Source organism: Bubalus kerabau, chromosome 5, assembly GCF_029407905.1.
Source record: "Bubalus kerabau isolate K-KA32 ecotype Philippines breed swamp buffalo chromosome 5, PCC_UOA_SB_1v2, whole genome shotgun sequence".
NCBI classification, from domain to species: domain Eukaryota; kingdom Metazoa; phylum Chordata; class Mammalia; order Artiodactyla; family Bovidae; genus Bubalus; species Bubalus kerabau.
The window spans coordinates 35,237,403-35,253,763 of NC_073628.1; the positions used below are offsets into that span (position 1 = coordinate 35,237,403).

At 51.0% G+C, this 16,361-nt stretch overlaps 1 protein-coding gene across 1 annotated transcript in view; it reads right to left on the reverse strand.

Moving 5' to 3' along the window:
- TENM4 (teneurin transmembrane protein 4) overlaps positions 1-16,361 on the reverse strand; it is a 440,205-nt gene that overhangs the window by 236,728 nt on the left and 187,116 nt on the right. The window contains exons 5-6 of the mRNA XM_055581442.1: positions 11,351-11,449; positions 9,517-9,752 (exon numbers count right to left, since the gene is read on the reverse strand). Coding sequence (XP_055437417.1) covers positions 9,517-9,752; positions 11,351-11,449 — 335 coding nt within the window. The remainder of the gene's footprint in view (positions 1-9,516; positions 9,753-11,350; positions 11,450-16,361) is intronic.

A 16,361-nucleotide genomic window follows, 5' to 3' on the forward strand; every position in this document is an offset into this window, starting at 1 on the left:
CTTTAATACAGGATCCTGTATCTTTATCACTTTTTCCTCCTCCTAAAAGATCAAGTTCAATCACTTCTGTTTCCCATTCTTTGGGCTATAAAGCTAAATCTATGGCTTCTATCCAAAAGGCCTGATGCGAAGTCGAAGAGAAAGGGGAGAAAATGAGCCTTATTGCTTACTAATAACACCCAGGCCCAGAGTGCAGCAGGCCTGTTCTTAGGAAGCCAATGGCATCTGAGATCCTGATATTGCAGGAGTGGAACCAAGTGGGCATAATTGTGGGGCAGCAGGGGCTACAATCACCCTGGCTTCGGTCTCTAATGCTTCCTCTATTCATTTCACATCCATTTCACCTGTACTCGAGGCCTAGGACATAAAATGCACATTTCTGCCACCGTGCTTGTGCCCACACTATTCTGCCTGGAAACACCTTGGCAGATTTTACCATCTTGCAAGTCTTTGGTTCAGTCATATCTCACTGAGCACAGCTACTCTGTGCCAAGCACTGTGTTGGGACAAAGTCTGCAGCCGAGACAGCCTAGATAGTGTATTAAAAAGCAGAGACATCACTTTGCCAACAAAGGTCCTTATAGTCAAATCTATGGTTTTTCCAGTAGTCATGTATAGACGTGAGAGTTGGACGATAAAGAAAGCTTAGCACTGATGAACTGATGCTTTCAAACTGTGGTGTTGGAGAAGACTCTTGAGAGTCCCATGGACACCAAGGAGCTCAAACCAGTCAGTCCTAAAGGAAATCAACCCTGAAGATTCATTGGAAGGACTGATGCTGAAGCTGAAGCTCCAACACTTTGTCCACTTGATGCAAAGAGCCAACTCATTGGAAAAGACCCTGATTTGGGGAAAGATTGAGGGCAGGAGAAGAAGGGGACAACATAGGATGAGACAGTTGGATGGCATCATCAACTCAATGGACATGAGTTTGAGCAAACTCCGGGAGACAGTGAAGGACAGGGAAGCCTGGAGTGCTGCAGTCCATGGTGTCACAAAGAGTCGGACACGACTGAGTGACTGAACAACAACTGCAGCAGAGAGTAAGACATGAGGATGGGAGACCACGATACCAAACAGGAAGGGAAATCTGACTCCTCCTACTTGGACTGCTGCCATGGAAGTCACGTGCGTAGGTGTGCCTGGTCCATGCCTGCAGGAGGGAGGCTGCCCAAGTCTGTGCAAGTCACACTGAGTGCCCAAGTCCACCTCAATCAATACTGCCCAGATGACTCTAAGAGCTGGATGACTCAAGCTCTTGCAGACCACGAACTGCAATAATATTCCAACCAGCAATGCTCTCCAGAAGCTGCCTTTTGAAAAGCGGCAATTAAGCTCTACAGCATTCTCACTTATAAATTAAACTATCACCACTTTGAACAAGGATTCTGATTGTTTTTTTTTTCCAATTCAGTCAGCTGCTGGTGGAGGTGAAAAATGCAACCTAATTTGAACAGAGTCCCTCATGGTTTTGGAGCATGTCGGCATGTTCTGCAGTTACCCAGAGGCTGCTGCAGCCCACACTTGGGACTGCAGCCTCAGAGCTTTGGCTCAATTTCCTATGAGCACCAATTTGCAGACTGGAAAGGACCTAAGAGGATCAGTTACTCCCACCCCATCCTCGGCTGAGATAACTGAGGTCCAAGGACAGGTAGCAGCTGTCTCCCGAGGCCACCAGCAAGAGACTCCTCCTTTGTCACATGCCTCATTTAACCTGCTTAACAGCCTCCACAGGGAAGTACTACTATTCTTCCCAGTGGTAGATGAGAAAAGCAAAGTTCAGAAGAGTCCCACAGTTGGAGAGTGGCAGAGCTATTTCCACTGAACCCCATATTCTCTTCCAATCAGAATGCTGTTGTTTAATTACTCAGTTGTATGTAACTCTTTGAGATCCCATGGACTGTAGCTTGCCAGGCTCCTCGGTACCTGGGATTTCCCAGGCAAGAATACCGGAATGGGTTGCCATTCCCTCCTCCAGGGAACCTTTCCGACCCAGGGATTGGATCCACATCTCTTGCATTGGCAGGCAGGTTCTTTACCGCTAAGCCAGCTGGGAAGTCAGATCAGAACACCTGCTCTCTTTGGAGAAATCACCCAAATGAGGCCCCACCCTCTGGAGGGACCTGGACCTGACAACAGAATAAACCAGCATCCCAGGGTAATCTCTGGGTCTCCATTTAAATGTAACGCTCTTCCTGGTTTTTGTATTATTAACAAGCCTTTAAAAAAATCTCCTGATTTAAAGGCTGATCTGGCTAGACAGGTGCTTGAAGAGTCCTCAAGATATGACTCCACGGTCTTTTGCAGTCCTCAGTGTCGGCTTTTTATGCAGAGATTCAGAACTCAAGGGGAGCTGTTGGTTTTATCTGGATAGAGGTGACTGGCAGGGAAGCAAAAATCAACTTTTGTCCTAGTTAAAGAAATGATGCAAGGTGCTTTGGGGTAATGATTCTTGCGGCTGCTTCCCTGGAACAGAGAGACATCCCTACAAATGCTTTCTGACAGGTCCCCTTGGTTGTTCTGTCAGCTGCCTTTGTGACTAACACATGCTGGGGAGCCTTCAGGCGCTGCCGTGAGATGATGCTGGCCCAAGTTCTCTCTCAAGACTTACTCTTTTCCATGGGATCCTAGCAGTACTAATGATCCTATTAATAATCATAACAGTATCTAACATTTCTTGAGAGCCCACTCTGTGCCAGGCAGTGAGATAGCTGCTTTATGCAAATTATCTTACTGGAACATCACAAAACCCCGCGAAGTGGCCACTATGATTATCCCCATTTTATAGATGGGTAAACCGAGGCTGCTGCTGCTAAGTCGCTTCAGTCATGTCCGACTCAGTGCGACTCCAGAGACGGCAGTGCACCAGGCTCCCCCGTCCCTGGGATTCTCCAGGCAAGAACACTGGAGTGGGTGGCCATCTCCTTCTCCAATGTAGGAAAGTGAAAAGTGAAAGTGAAGTCGCTCAGTCGTGTCCGACTCTTAGTGACCTCATGGAGCCCACCAGGCTCCTCCATCCATGGGATTTTCCAGGCAAGAGTACTGGAGTGGGGTACCATTGCCTTCTCCAAAACTGAGGCTAATAGAGGTTAAATTAACTTGCCTGAGGTCTCAAAGCACATTAGGCAGCTGAACTGGGACTTGAAAGCAGTTAGCCTTATTTTATGGAGGAGGGCATGGCAACCCACTCCTGTATTCTTGCCTGGAGAATCCCCATGGACAGAGGAGCTCGGCGGGCTACAGTCCATGGGGTTGCAAAGTGTCGGACACAGCTGAGTGACTAAGCACAGCACAGCACAGCCTTATTTTCGAACGCAGGCTCTCAACCACAATGCTACCCTCGGTCTCCTCTCCTGTAAAAAGGGCCTAATCATTCCAGCCACATCAGTCATAGGGCAAGTGGAAACTGAAGTTCAGAGAGGTTAAGCCACTTGTTCAAGTTTACACAGCCAGCAAGGTATGGAGTCAGGGCCTGAATGGGGTTTTCTGATCCTCCGTTATCTGAGCTACAGGGTAGTGGCTGAGAATATGGCCTTTGAAACCCTATGTTATTTACCAGTTGTGCGACCCTGGCAAAGCGTTAACTTCTCTGAGCTTTAGTTTCCTCTTCCAGAAGACACAGAACTGTCGTGAGTGTTCAGAGAGATGATAACTCTTTAGTAATGGCTTGGAACAATGCTAGGTACATAGCAAAAATTTAGCATATTAGACACTAAGATGGGCTTCTCTGGTGGCTCTGATGGTAAAGAATCCACCTGCAGTGCAGGAGACCCGGGTTTGATCTCTGGATCGGAAGATCCCCTGGAGAAGGGAATGGCAACCCACTCCAGTATTCTTGCTTGGAGAATCCCATGGACAGAGGAACCTGTTGAACTCTGTCCATGACGCTGCAAAGAGTTGGACACGACTGAGTGACTAACACCGCACTGCTGAGATGGGAAAGTTACGGCATAAAGATTAAGACTGTGAGCTCAAAAGAGAGGGGAAAAACCAGACTAAAAGCATCAGCTCAAGAGGCTGAGTGCACAGTCTAGCCATTGACTGTGTAACAGTGGATGAGTTACTTAAGTTCACAGGGTTTCCATGTCCTTATCTGTAATTTGGGGATAATAACCCACAGGCTGCTGGGAGATTTCAATGAGAAAACCCAAGCAAAGCGCTTAGAAGAGTCAGGGCCGAGTGGACAGGGTATGATGGAAGCGAACTGCCCTGATCATTAATCACAAAAAGTGACCCCTGTTATTTCTACTACTCTAAACCACCCTGCTTCTTGGGGCGAAAATGTTTTTAAAATGATTACATGCTATCAAATAAAGCTTTATTGCCACGACGGCACAAGTTCCAAGGTCCGACTTATAACAAACCTTCCCCTCACACCCTTCTTTCCCCATTTTGTTCTGTGAACAGATTCCTTTTCTTTGGGAAAGAAAAGGCAGGGTATTCAAATGGAGACTGAACCAACCTGAAAACCTTCATAGAGAGAGTGGGTGACTAAGGCAAGGCACCCACCCCAGTGGTGGCCTCTCTGAAAAGGGCGTCCTTCTGTAGGGAAAAATCACACATCTTTGTGTGATCCTTAAGAGATCCCCCAGGCTCAGTGAGGGTCCTCCCTAGGTTCCCAGCCCAGGGCAGAGTAGACAGTAACATCCCAGGGGATGAGAAGACAGCCCGAGGGCGAGGCCCTGGGTCCTGCAGCCTTTATAAGGGTAATCAGTGCCGACTCCAGCTTCTCCATCTTTCTATGAAACAGCGACCAATGTGTCTATAAATGAAAAGTCACCAGTTGCTTCGTTCTCAATAAACTTTCCAACTAAGAAACTGAAAGTCAAGTGGATCTTGAGCCCCATCCAGATGTGGCAGCCCTGAGCAGACCCTGGAGAAAGAACAACTCTTTCCTGCCCTCTGTTTTCAACTCCCTCTCTGCTGGTGAGGTGATGCAATTCTTTTCTGGAACTTGATAGGATGTAAAAAATAATTACAAATGAAAAGGTTATTCATAATTTTTAAATGAGTTAATTAGTAAACCCAGTCAGACTCGCTCATTACAGTAATTAATAATTGATTATACTTGAAATTAAACACAATTTTTCATCAAAAATCTAATTAAAGATCTGCGCTTCTTGCCTGTTGATGAGATCAGCTGGTCTGCTGGCAAAAGTCTTTGTGAAGGATATTTGTGCACGGCAGAGACAATTAATTTGATTTTGAATAATTGATAGATCCTTACAAGTTAGTCATCACGGCCTGAGATGATGGCCAAGTCAACAAGAGCTCACCCTTGGCCCTTGGAGAGCCAAGCAGCTGGAGAGCAAGGACAAGGCTGCCAACCCAGCCCTTGAGGACTCGTGGGACTCAGCTGGCACCCTCAATGCACTCACAGCCTTAGCTAACTCTTCCTCCAAACTCAGAAGCATCCTTCCGAGGTAGTGGACTATGAGGGAGAAATCAGGACTCGGGGGGAGAAGTAAGTTGCCCAAGGAGAAACAGCTGCTCGGTGGCTGAGCTGGCAATGGAATCCAGACTCTCAGGCTGCTGTGAGCTCTGCCCCCAAGTCTCCTTGCTGAGTCTCCAGGTTAACAGAGGGAAGCCCCCAGGCTTGCCTCTCTGATCTGGCCCTTGGATATGGATCCTAAACTCCTGTTTTAAGTTGTCTATATACCTCAGGCTTTGGCAGAAGGGTGTATTTACTCTCGGCAGGAACACCTTCTCAGTGGACTGACCTCTCCTGACTTGAGACCCAAATTCTCCCAAATCGACCTCAACCACCCCCCTCCCCCCCAACACTGTCACCCTCTGAGTTGAAGCCCTCATCTTCTCCTGACTTCTTTAGGCAGTAGGGCCCATTCTTCCTCCCTCCACCCTGAACTTTCTAAGACAAACGTGCCCTGCCACTGCTTCAAGCCCTTCAGGGGTTGCCTGTTGCCCATCCAGTAAGGTCTTGAACTTGGCCTCCACAGTGATCTTCAGAATCTGACCACTCTCTCCTACATTAGCTCCAATTGTGGCCCCCATGCCCCTCAAAGTCTTCAACTAGAAAATGTCTTTGCCACCAGATGGCCTTCTTTCAAGACTTGGAAACATCCCTTGGTGTGCAATTCCTCTCCTTCCTGTCTACTTCTGGCTGTGACCTGAAGACTCAGCTAAAACAGCACCTTTGCCAGGAAGCCTCCTCGGGTCCCTTCTGGAGGGGGCTGGTATTCCCGCTGCTGCTCCCCATGTCACAGGTAATATACTACGGGGTCACGCTGGATCAATTGCCGCTTCTAAGCCAGCAGCACCTCAGGAGTAGGGGACAGGCTGTCGGCCCTCGCACAGCACAGTGCCCGACTCAAAGAAGGCACCTGCTTGGTTTGCTGAATGAAAAAGAATATTCACAAAATTGTAGATTCTAAGACTACTTTGAAATGGAGTATTTCCTGCCATATCAGTAAACAAGGATGTTGCAGCCATCAGCAACTTCAGGCCCCCGAGCGTGAATTTCTGAGCCCTGAGGGCACCCAAAAGGGAGAACAACGCTTATGATCCAGCAGCTGCTGCTACTCCCTACGGTGAACAAGGAATAAGGACGCGAAAAATCAAGAAGCAGGATGCCTACCTCAGATAGTCGAGATACATGAGAGGAATGATTTCAGTGAGCCCAGCCTCTTTCATCCCCCCATACATAGAAAAGTGCCAAATTTCTTGAGATACCTGGTTTTCCTTAATTAACAACAATCTTTTGATATTCAGACTACCTGTCCCTTGCTGCAAACTTCTGTATAACCTGACTCCCACCCTGCCGCCTACCTCCTCGGAGCAATTATGTCAGGGTTATTCAGAGTCTGTCTCCCAGGCGTGACGTCCTCAAAATTCCCACCAAATAAAACGTAACTCTCAGGTTCTAGGTTGTGACTGTTTTTGGAGTTTGACATTATCAATGCGGGAAGGGAAATGAAAAGTCCTCCAGTCATGAGCCCTATTCAATGAATAAACCTCTGTCTTGCTTAGTGGTCATTAAGCACTATTTGCACTCTTCCTAGACAGGAAACCCATGAGCTCCCGCAGTAGCCCCTACTTTTACATAGTTGATGATATAGTCTTACTAAATGGGAGAGGAAGAAGCCCATGGGATGGATGGCAGAAAGAAATGTTATTTAATATATAGAGACTTAGACTTTCTTTCTGAACTAAGTTACACAGTGTATAGTATAAACCTTTCTACTTTAACACAAAACAAGTTGCTGTCTCTCGATGAACAGTGATGCTGCTTGTTCAAAAGCCTTCTTATCTATAACCTGTTTGCAGGGCGGTACTGGAGACATGGACATAGAGAACAGATGTGTGGGCACGGCGGGGAGAAGAGGGTGGGACGGATGGAAAGAGTAGCATGGAAACGTGTACGCTGCCATATGTAAGACAGACAGCCAGTGGGGACTTGCTGTATGACTCAAGGAACTCAAACTGAGGCTCCATGACAACCTACAGGGGTGGGATGGGGTGGGAGGTGGGACGTTCAAGATGGAGGGGACATGTATATACTTATGGCTGATGCATGTTGATGTACGACGGAAACCGACACAATATTGTAAAGCAATTATCCTTCAAATAAAAATAAATAAATTTAAAAAACCAAATTTATGGTTCTCAAAGGAGAAAGGTGGGGAGGGGGGTAAATTAGGAGTTTGGGATTAGCCAAAAAAAAAAAAAAAAGGTCAACTCATCTATGAAATATAATAATGTCAGTAAAAAGCAAGGGCTGTGGTAGTGGTCGGTGGGGTCACAGTCCTGGCGATGCCACGGACAAACTGCTGTGCCAGGTGGCCGCGCTTGGAACCCCACGAGCCTCCCCGGTAACCCAATCTAGATCAATTCTGAAGCTCTTGCAGAACCTGGCTGGGAGCTGACTGCTCCCAGTTTGGCTGTTCCTTTTCACCCAACGACCCAGAGCAGGGGTGGCTAATACTTGGTTTGTCATCAATATTCTCCACTCCTGTGACCACAACAGACATCAGCCATCAGTCACAGACTCTTCCACGGAGTCTGAAGGAAGCCTGGGGAGGCTTCTCAGCACCGCTTTTCAAGGCGGCCACAGCTAATCAATCAGACAGAAGAGCAGATAAACACATATGCCAACCTGATCTCGATGCCACGAGATTCTCCAACCCAATCTTCACAAGCGAAGAGACCCGACATGCCAGAAAAGGCTTACTGCAGCTCCAGGTGCTTAAGGAGTCTTTGTTCGGAGGGTTATCATCTTCCTGATTACTTGTTTTTACTTAAAGATCTTGAGAGCGAAGTGACTTTACAGCCTACATCACCCAGACCCCCATTCAGGCTTGAGTCTCTTCCTCCCAAACCAGCGGGAGCCACGCTCTATCCATCACTCCTTGCGATAGTGCTCACTACCTCAGGACAGTCCTCTCCCGTCCATGGTGACTTTGCTTGTCACAGAGTCCTTTTCCACAGTGGGCAGCGCTCTGCCTTCCTCTGGCTTCTGCCAGTGAGTTTCATATCTATTTATTGGGTTTACACAGCCAGGTTTCCTTTGCTAACAGAAGGATCTCAGAATGCCTGAGCGTGGATTCCAGGCCTTCTGAAGCTGGCCTCACCTACCGTACATCTTAGAATGATAGAATCTGAAGGTTGGGAAGGACAGAGGGTTAAGCCAACCCTGGTGGATGCCGTTACTAACAGGCTGCTTTACAGAGAGGCAGCGGACTCTACGCCTCTCTCCGGAGTAACATCCTTCCTGGGAGCAGACCAGAGACCAAAGGCAGGGGTCGGAAGCAGGACACCCGACTGTGCTGCAAACACATCAGAAGAGCGTGCAGTGGGGGTGTCGCAGGCACGGCGGTGGGCCTAGAGGAGCGTGTTACACAGTAGGAGCCCTGAGGTCAGCTAGGCAGGCTGGTCTGTGCCGCCCCCGGCCTGTGTGCCCCCTCAGCCAGTGCCAACCGCTCACGGGGGCCCTTCCCAACCGCGGTCTCCCACTGGACCTCGGCTCCCCCGGAAGGCCCGGCCAGACCCTCACCTTCAGACCCGCTTTCCTGGCTTGAGGTCAGCACAGCCCACTCTGTGGCAGCTTCCCTCCAGCCCCAGGGCCCGCGGCCTCCTCCCTGCTCCTCGCTGCAGCAGTGTGGTACCCACAGGAGAGGCCAGCCTGCTGTCGAGCCTCCCAGCTTGCCACTTCATTTCTAGCGACTACCACCCGTGACAGTCATGTCACAGACGACCACCTCAAAAGCCAGTCCTGAGTGCTGGTGCCCGATGCCAGGCTTCCATCACACAAGGGGGCCGACAGGATGTACATCCAGGATGTACACGCACACCACCTTCCTGGTGTACATGCAGGAGGAGGGGACGGTCCCAGAGCCCCCCTTAACAGTCTTGAGGTGCAGGGGGTGTTGTTACCGGCCGGCCCAGGGTGCCTGGCCCGCACGGTTCACCCTGCAAGCTCTGAACGCCCACAGGTGTCTCGGTCTCTGCCCTCTGGGCCAAAGGGGCCCCCAGGGACCCCAGGGCGGGGGGGTTACTTACCCACAAAGTACGCCAGCAGGATGACCAGCGTGGCCGAGATGGCGATGGCACTCAGGGCCGCGCACTTCCAGTTACAGTACTTGGAGGGCTTCTTGAGGTTGAAGGCCGGGCGGGAGAAGGTGGTGCGGGGCAGGGGCCGGGGCGGCGGCGAGTACACCGTGCTGGACGTCAGCGGGTAGCCCGGCGCCGTGCTGCAGAAGAGCGGGGAGGTGCCTCCCGGCTTGAAGAGGAAGTGCCTGTGGACGGAGAGAAGCCGGGGGCGGCAGGGTTAGCCGGCACCCCGGGAGCCCACACTGACCTGAGGGTGGAGGCAGTGGTGGAAGAAGCATGCAGAAGAGCCTAGAGAGACGGAGAGAGAGAGAGCGAGCCGCCACGGAGGAGACGGAGGGACAGAGAAAAAGGAAAATCATGTGCCGGACCACAGAACAGGGCACACGGAGACACGTTTCCACGAAAACACGGGTGGGACAGCCCTCCCATGGGGAACCCACCCCAGCTGGACAGAAGGCTGGGTGCCGAGATCCTTTTCCTGGGAAGCCACGGGGGGATGGGATGCTGTTTTCTTGGTGAAGGAACTAGATGTCTTCTAAAATTATTGCAGTAACTTGGAAAACGCCTAAAATCCTATTCTGCCCTCAACCCCCGCCCCTCCCCCAGAGATTATGAAACCGCCAGCTTTTCCTCTCCCTCCAATACATCCTTTGCTTTTATACCATGGTGGAGGAATGGAATACCAACTTTTTTTTTTTTTTTTTTTTAGAGGGAGTTGGGCTTCCCTGATAGCTCAGTTGGTAAAGAATCTGTCTGCACTGCAGGAGACCCCCGTTGGATTCCTGGGTCGGGAAGAGCCTCTGGAGAAGGGATAGGCTACCCACTCCAGTATTCTTGGGCTTCCCTTGTGGCTCAGCTGGTAAAGAATCCGCTTGCAATGCGGGAGACCTGGGTCTTCGATCCTTGGTTTGGGAAAATCCTTTGCAGAAGGGAAACGCTATGCACTCCAGTATTCTGGCCTGGAGAATTCCATGGACTGTATATTCCACGGGGTTGCAAAGAGTCGGACAGGACTGAGTGACTTTCAGTTTCACTTTCACTTTGGTAGGGGTGGGAACCAAGAAACCACTACTAAACTCTGCCAAGGTCAAGAGTCCCTTAGTGGCTGTTACACAGCGAATGGCAGCAAATGCCTTCAAAGAACTCTGCTCAGAAGCCAGTCTGCTGCCTTCCAGGCCCCTGGTAACAGCTGCGGCAGAGGACAGACAGGCAACTGTGTCCTGCAGCCTGGCCATAGCCTTGAGGGCAGCATGGCAAGGTCAAAGCACATGGTTGTGGCCAAACTAGGTGCCAGGAAATCCTCCACAGCCTGTCTTTAACCACGGCCATGGGAAGACTGGGACAGGGCCTGGGAAACGAGGTGCATTGGTTGTACCGCATGCCCCCAAAGTCTTAGGGAAGAAGGTAAGACTGAGAGGGATCTTGTACCCTGCTGGGGTGCAAGAGGCCTCGGGCCACAGAATACAACACCAGGGCCAGCATACATACAACACAGGGCTTGTGCTGCATAGAGGCGGCTACATGAGATGGCTTCCGGATGTCAGAGGCAGCCAATGAGATGCTGGGAGCACCATATTAACAAGACTGCTGTTAATATGCTGGGGGATAGGGTACTCCAAAGATAAACTCATGCAAGTTGAACACAGACTTGGGGATGGGCATGCAACATGGCCTCATCACTTCCCCCAGGAGGTCCCAGGGAAAGGTCTCAGGGTCAGCATGCAAGAGCAGGAGCCACAGGGAGAGCACACACAGAGGGGAGGAGCATGGGGACGTCACCTACCCGTCATTGTAAGCCCCATCATGGCGGGAGGCGCTGAGAATGTCCATCTCAATGAGGTTGTCCTGCAATGTCCCTAGGAATGGCTGCTTGCCTAGGTTTCTACACACACATGGAGACATGAATGAAGCCATGAGTCATGCATCGATGAAGGGGAGAGTAGAGAAACACAGACAGTGGCTGACTGGTGCAGCGGGGCATGAGACCAGCGGGGCGTGGTTTCCAGGCGAGGGGGCTGTGGGCAAGCCCCCGGTGCCCAGGGCCTGCCTGGCCCAGAGCATCTGGAGGGAGCACCCTCCATACAAACCTGTAGGTCTGCCAGCTGTGTGCATCACATCGCATCTCTGACTGGCGAAGACTGATTATGGCTTATGTGCTGAGCTAGGCGCATGAGATCCATTTATCTCAGGTCTTTAAGAGAGGCACGGTACAAGGAAGGCAGTGTCGTCCCCAATGTACAGAGCAGGGAATGGGTCCTTTGGCAGTGCGGGGACCTGGGTGATGACTGATTGGCAGGGACAGAGCTCCACAGAGACGGGGGGCTCTTTCGTCCCCCACATGGACTGCAGCCTTCTGGGACCCAGAATGAAGGTCGACACACTCGCCACTTTGGTCTCAACTGTGCCCGCTAAGTGACGCCACTCACACACAAGTGCGTGGGGTCTTGTTTCCCGATGTTTCAGGGTTGCTGCCTCCTCATTTGAATTGTTTTGAGCAAGCCCGTGGCAGATACCCCCTGCTGTCTGTGCCTCAGGGAAGGACTGACTGCAGAAAGTCACCTTTTGGGGCCAGCCCTGCCAGAGACTATCTTTCTGACTTTGACCAGATCTTGAGAACTGGAAAACTAAATTCAAGCCCCCTTTCTGCCGCATTCTTGCTGTGTGACTTTGTGTAGACACTGTAACCTCTTCTAATCTTATACTACTGCATCTGTAAAATGGGGCTAATACTGCTAAACTCACAGGTTGCTATAGGAACAACTGAGGAATGTTGGAAGTATTTTCAAAGTTTAGGCAAAGGTTACAGAAATACCAAGGCTAGCCATAACAGTGGCTACCTAACCTACATCTCGGCTTCCCAGGTGGTGCTAGGGGTAAAGAATCTGCCTGCCAATGCAGGAGACCTAAGAGACGTGGGTTCGATCCTTGGTTGGCAAGATCCCCTGGAGGAGGGCATGGCAACCCACTCCAGTATTCTTGCCTGGAGAATCCCATGGACAGAGGAGCCTGGCGGGCTACAGTCCACAGGGTTGCAAAGAGTCAGACAGGACCGAGGAACTTAGTATGCACGCACCCTAGATCCACTGTATACTTCCCACTGTCTAGAGCTGTGCAACTATTATCCAGTGTAAATCTTTCTTCCCCAACAACCCTGCAAAGTCTCCACTGCATCCTTGTTTTGTAGGCTGGCATGCATGGCATGGCCTGGAGAAGTCCCAAGGTTCTATCATATAGTAAGCAAGTGGCAGAGCCAGACTGAAGCCTGAGTTTGTCTGCCATCGGAGCTCAGGCCCGTTCAGGCTCTCTCTGCCCATAACCTGCCCAGCCTGTGGCTTTGCTCCTGCCCAGCCCCACAGACTCGCAAAGGAGGGGCTCTAAGTACTGTCTCAGAGCGCCATTCCACTGGCCTTCCCAGGGACTGTAGGGGCTCAGACAGCACTGTTTTGCAGCCGAGCCTCTGAGTACCACCGTGGTGGGGGATACCTAGCAATCTGGGTGGCAGCCGGTTCTGGAAGCCACCCCTGGGGCATCCCACAGAGCCCAGAGTTCCCACAGGGGAGCGGAAGTCCCTCGGAGTGGCCCCATTTCTGCCCCCAGGCAGGGAGGCCTTCTGATGGGAGGTCGTGTGACCCAGTGGGAAGCACACAGGCCCTGAGATGAGGAAGGTCTGCTTCTCTCAGCCCCTGGCCTGCAAGTGCCTGACAGATGGTAGAAAGAACTCAAATATTTGCTGACTACTGCGGGTGATGGGGTATACCAAGGGGAGTGTGCTTGGCATATCGTGAGCATGTAGTTGGTGTTTAATTGAGGGTAGCACAGGGGGTGTTTTATTATTATTTCCTCTATTCCCTGCATTTCAGGAGGACATCTGCAGTCTTTTCATAGTCTATACCGCCCAGCCTGGGCAGGCCCTCACTCCCCTGTCCAGGGACCCCAGAGCTGAGCTCTTGCTGCCTTCCTGGGGCCTGAGAGTGGCCACGTGGCACACTCACCAGGACACACGGGGTCTGGCCTGTATCACTAGCTGAGGACTGTGCTCTTAGACCGTCAAATCTAATCTTTAAGATGCATCACACACACACAACACAGAAGTCGCTCAGTCATGTCTGACTCTTTGCGACCCCATAGATTGTAGCCCACCAGGCTCCTTGCTCCATGGGATTTTCCAGGCATGAATACTGGAGTGGGTTGCCGTTTCCTTCTCCAGGGGATGCATCAGTAGCAAGTAAATATATTCAGGGAAAAGGGACAAAGGATAAAGATCAAAACGTTAACAGTGGGGATTTTCCAGTGTCTGGAATAAGAGCCATTTTAATTTTGTAATTTTAAAGGAAACTTTTAAAGAGAGAGAGAGAATGGGCAACTACCTCCTGAAAGTACAGATCCATTCAAACAGGGGAAAAGGCAACACGACAGAAAAGGGTCTCTAGAGGGACAGAGTGCGTGTCATTTCCTGAGAGAGCATCAGCATCCACACTAACTCCGAGGTCAATCGTTTAGATCACTCAGGAACCTGGGGGTACATGCGCACTTGCTGAAATGCTGCCCATTCAGATGCTACTTTGCCTTGAACTGTGCTCTGTGTGTGTGCTCAGTCATGTCTGACTCTTTGTGACCCCGTGGACCGTAGCCTGCCAGGTTCCTCTACCCATGGGGATTCTTTGGGCAAGAATACTGGACTGGGTTGCCATGCCCTTCTCCAGGGGATCTTCCTTACCCAGGGATTGAACCCACATCTCTTGCATCATCTGTATTGGCAGGCGGTTTCTTTACCACTGTTTCACCTGGGAAGCCTTTGCCTTAAAATAACAAGCCTTATTCCATACTTTCAAAACTGAGTTCTGGGTCAATTTATTAGGTCTCATCTGACTCTGAGAAAACCAAGGCCCAGAGAGACACATGTCCTACTCCCACCCACATAGCAAGTCAGTGGCAGAGCTGGAATGAAAGCTCCGGTGTCCCAATGCCCAGTTCAAGGGTCCCCAGTACATTTTGTGTCTACCTCTGCCCACAACATCTGGGTTTCTGGTTCTTTTGAAACATAAATGTGATGAGGGTTTCCTGATGGGGACCCTGAGCTGCTGAGCCCTCCCTGGGTCACAGTCCTGCCGGGTCTCCAGCTCGCTGCTGCTGGGAGCTCAGGTATGGCCGCCAGATTCATCTGACCCTCTCATAGCTGGGTGTTGTTAACTCATTTTACAGATATGGAAGCTGAGACCCAGAGAGGTTAGGAGACTGCCTGAGATCACACAGCAATGAAAAGCTAGAGATGGGACTCAAACCTAGATCTCTCCGACCTCATCAAGCTGCCTATCAGGAAAGAGCAGCCAAGGGCTTGGAGAGGGCACTGTACTTAGAGCTCCTCATAGAGAGGAGAGGGGACTGGCTCCCTTCGAAGCCTGAGGGGGAAGGCCTGGGATCAGTCTCTGAGCTGCCTGAAGCGGAGTTCCATCTCTTTCACCCAGGGCTGGCTGAGCTTGCCTCCCAAACACAGAAGACAGGGCTTTGGGAGAGGAAGTGGGTGGGGAGCTACAGTGGCCAGTGGTTCTTCTGGGACCACCCCGTTCCACAGCCCGTCTTCTCACCACAAGCCCACTGTCCTGGACCAGGTTTCTACCCACAGGGCCCTGGGACAGCCGCCGATAAAGCAGGACAGGCAGGACACGTCTACCATTCCAGGCCCCAGGCCCACAGGGTAAAGTGTGTCCTCCTGCTCATGGAACTCAAGGGTCACTGATCCCTATTTACTGTCAGCTCCACAGGGAAGCCCTGCAGCTCCCACTTCAGCCAACTCTTAGCCCTCTCCCCCAAAATCCAAGTTCTCTCCCGGCCTTTGCATGACTCTCATCTCAGAATTCCTTTCTCCCCTGAAATTCCACTCATACATGCCCCAGGACGCTACCTGTAATAATCAGAAAGGCAGCACTGGACCGTGGTTGGGGCAGAAACTCCGAGTAGGCTGGCCCGGGTATGGATCGTGGCCCTGCCCTTCACTGGCTGTGGCTCCTTAGATAAGTTTCTTAAGTTTTCTGTTCTTCAGATTCTTCACTTCTCCAGTGAGGAGGGTAATAAGAGCTAAGTGCAGAAGAGCTTAGATAGCAGAGGAGTGCAGAAGAACTGAGATGGCAGTACTGACAGCTATCCTTTTAAAGGCATGCTTCTAAGGTTGGTGTGTCTGCTTGTCTGGTGTCTGGGAACTTAGGGTTCAGGCAGGTTCCCACCATCAACTGATAAGAGGGACTGACTCACTGAGCCTCAACTATTTGCATAAACACCAGGGTTTATGCTGAACACCTGCCTTCCTTCTGGGAGTCTGGATTTTGGATACAGGCCAGGCAGGAGGTGAGGTGTCCATGTGACCAGCCCTCAATAAAACCCTGGGCACTGAGTCTCTAATGAGCTTCCCTGATTGGGAGCTCATTAGCACACTCAGTATGGACTCTCTTCATGTTTGTTATGCTTATTATTTGGTGCTTCTAAGCAGGGGAGGGGGCGGTCCCACCGTCCTCTCTGCTGGGAGGCTTCCCTGGTCAGAGCATTATGCAGACAGCCCTGCCTACCTTCCTTCACTTATAGGTCTGCCTCCCTCACTAGACCTTGTGTTTCCTGCGTGGCAGTGGCTGTGTCATGTCTGTGACCGAACCACCAAATGACAGAGTCTGTGGGGTTCCGTCAGCTCCCAGCAGTGCTCAGAAGCTGGCCTGGAGCACCAGGAGACACCGTGCACCCTTCTGGGAAGCGCGTCAGAGCTGGGCTGGAGACCAGGGGATGGCCTCCCATCTCTGGGGGTGGGC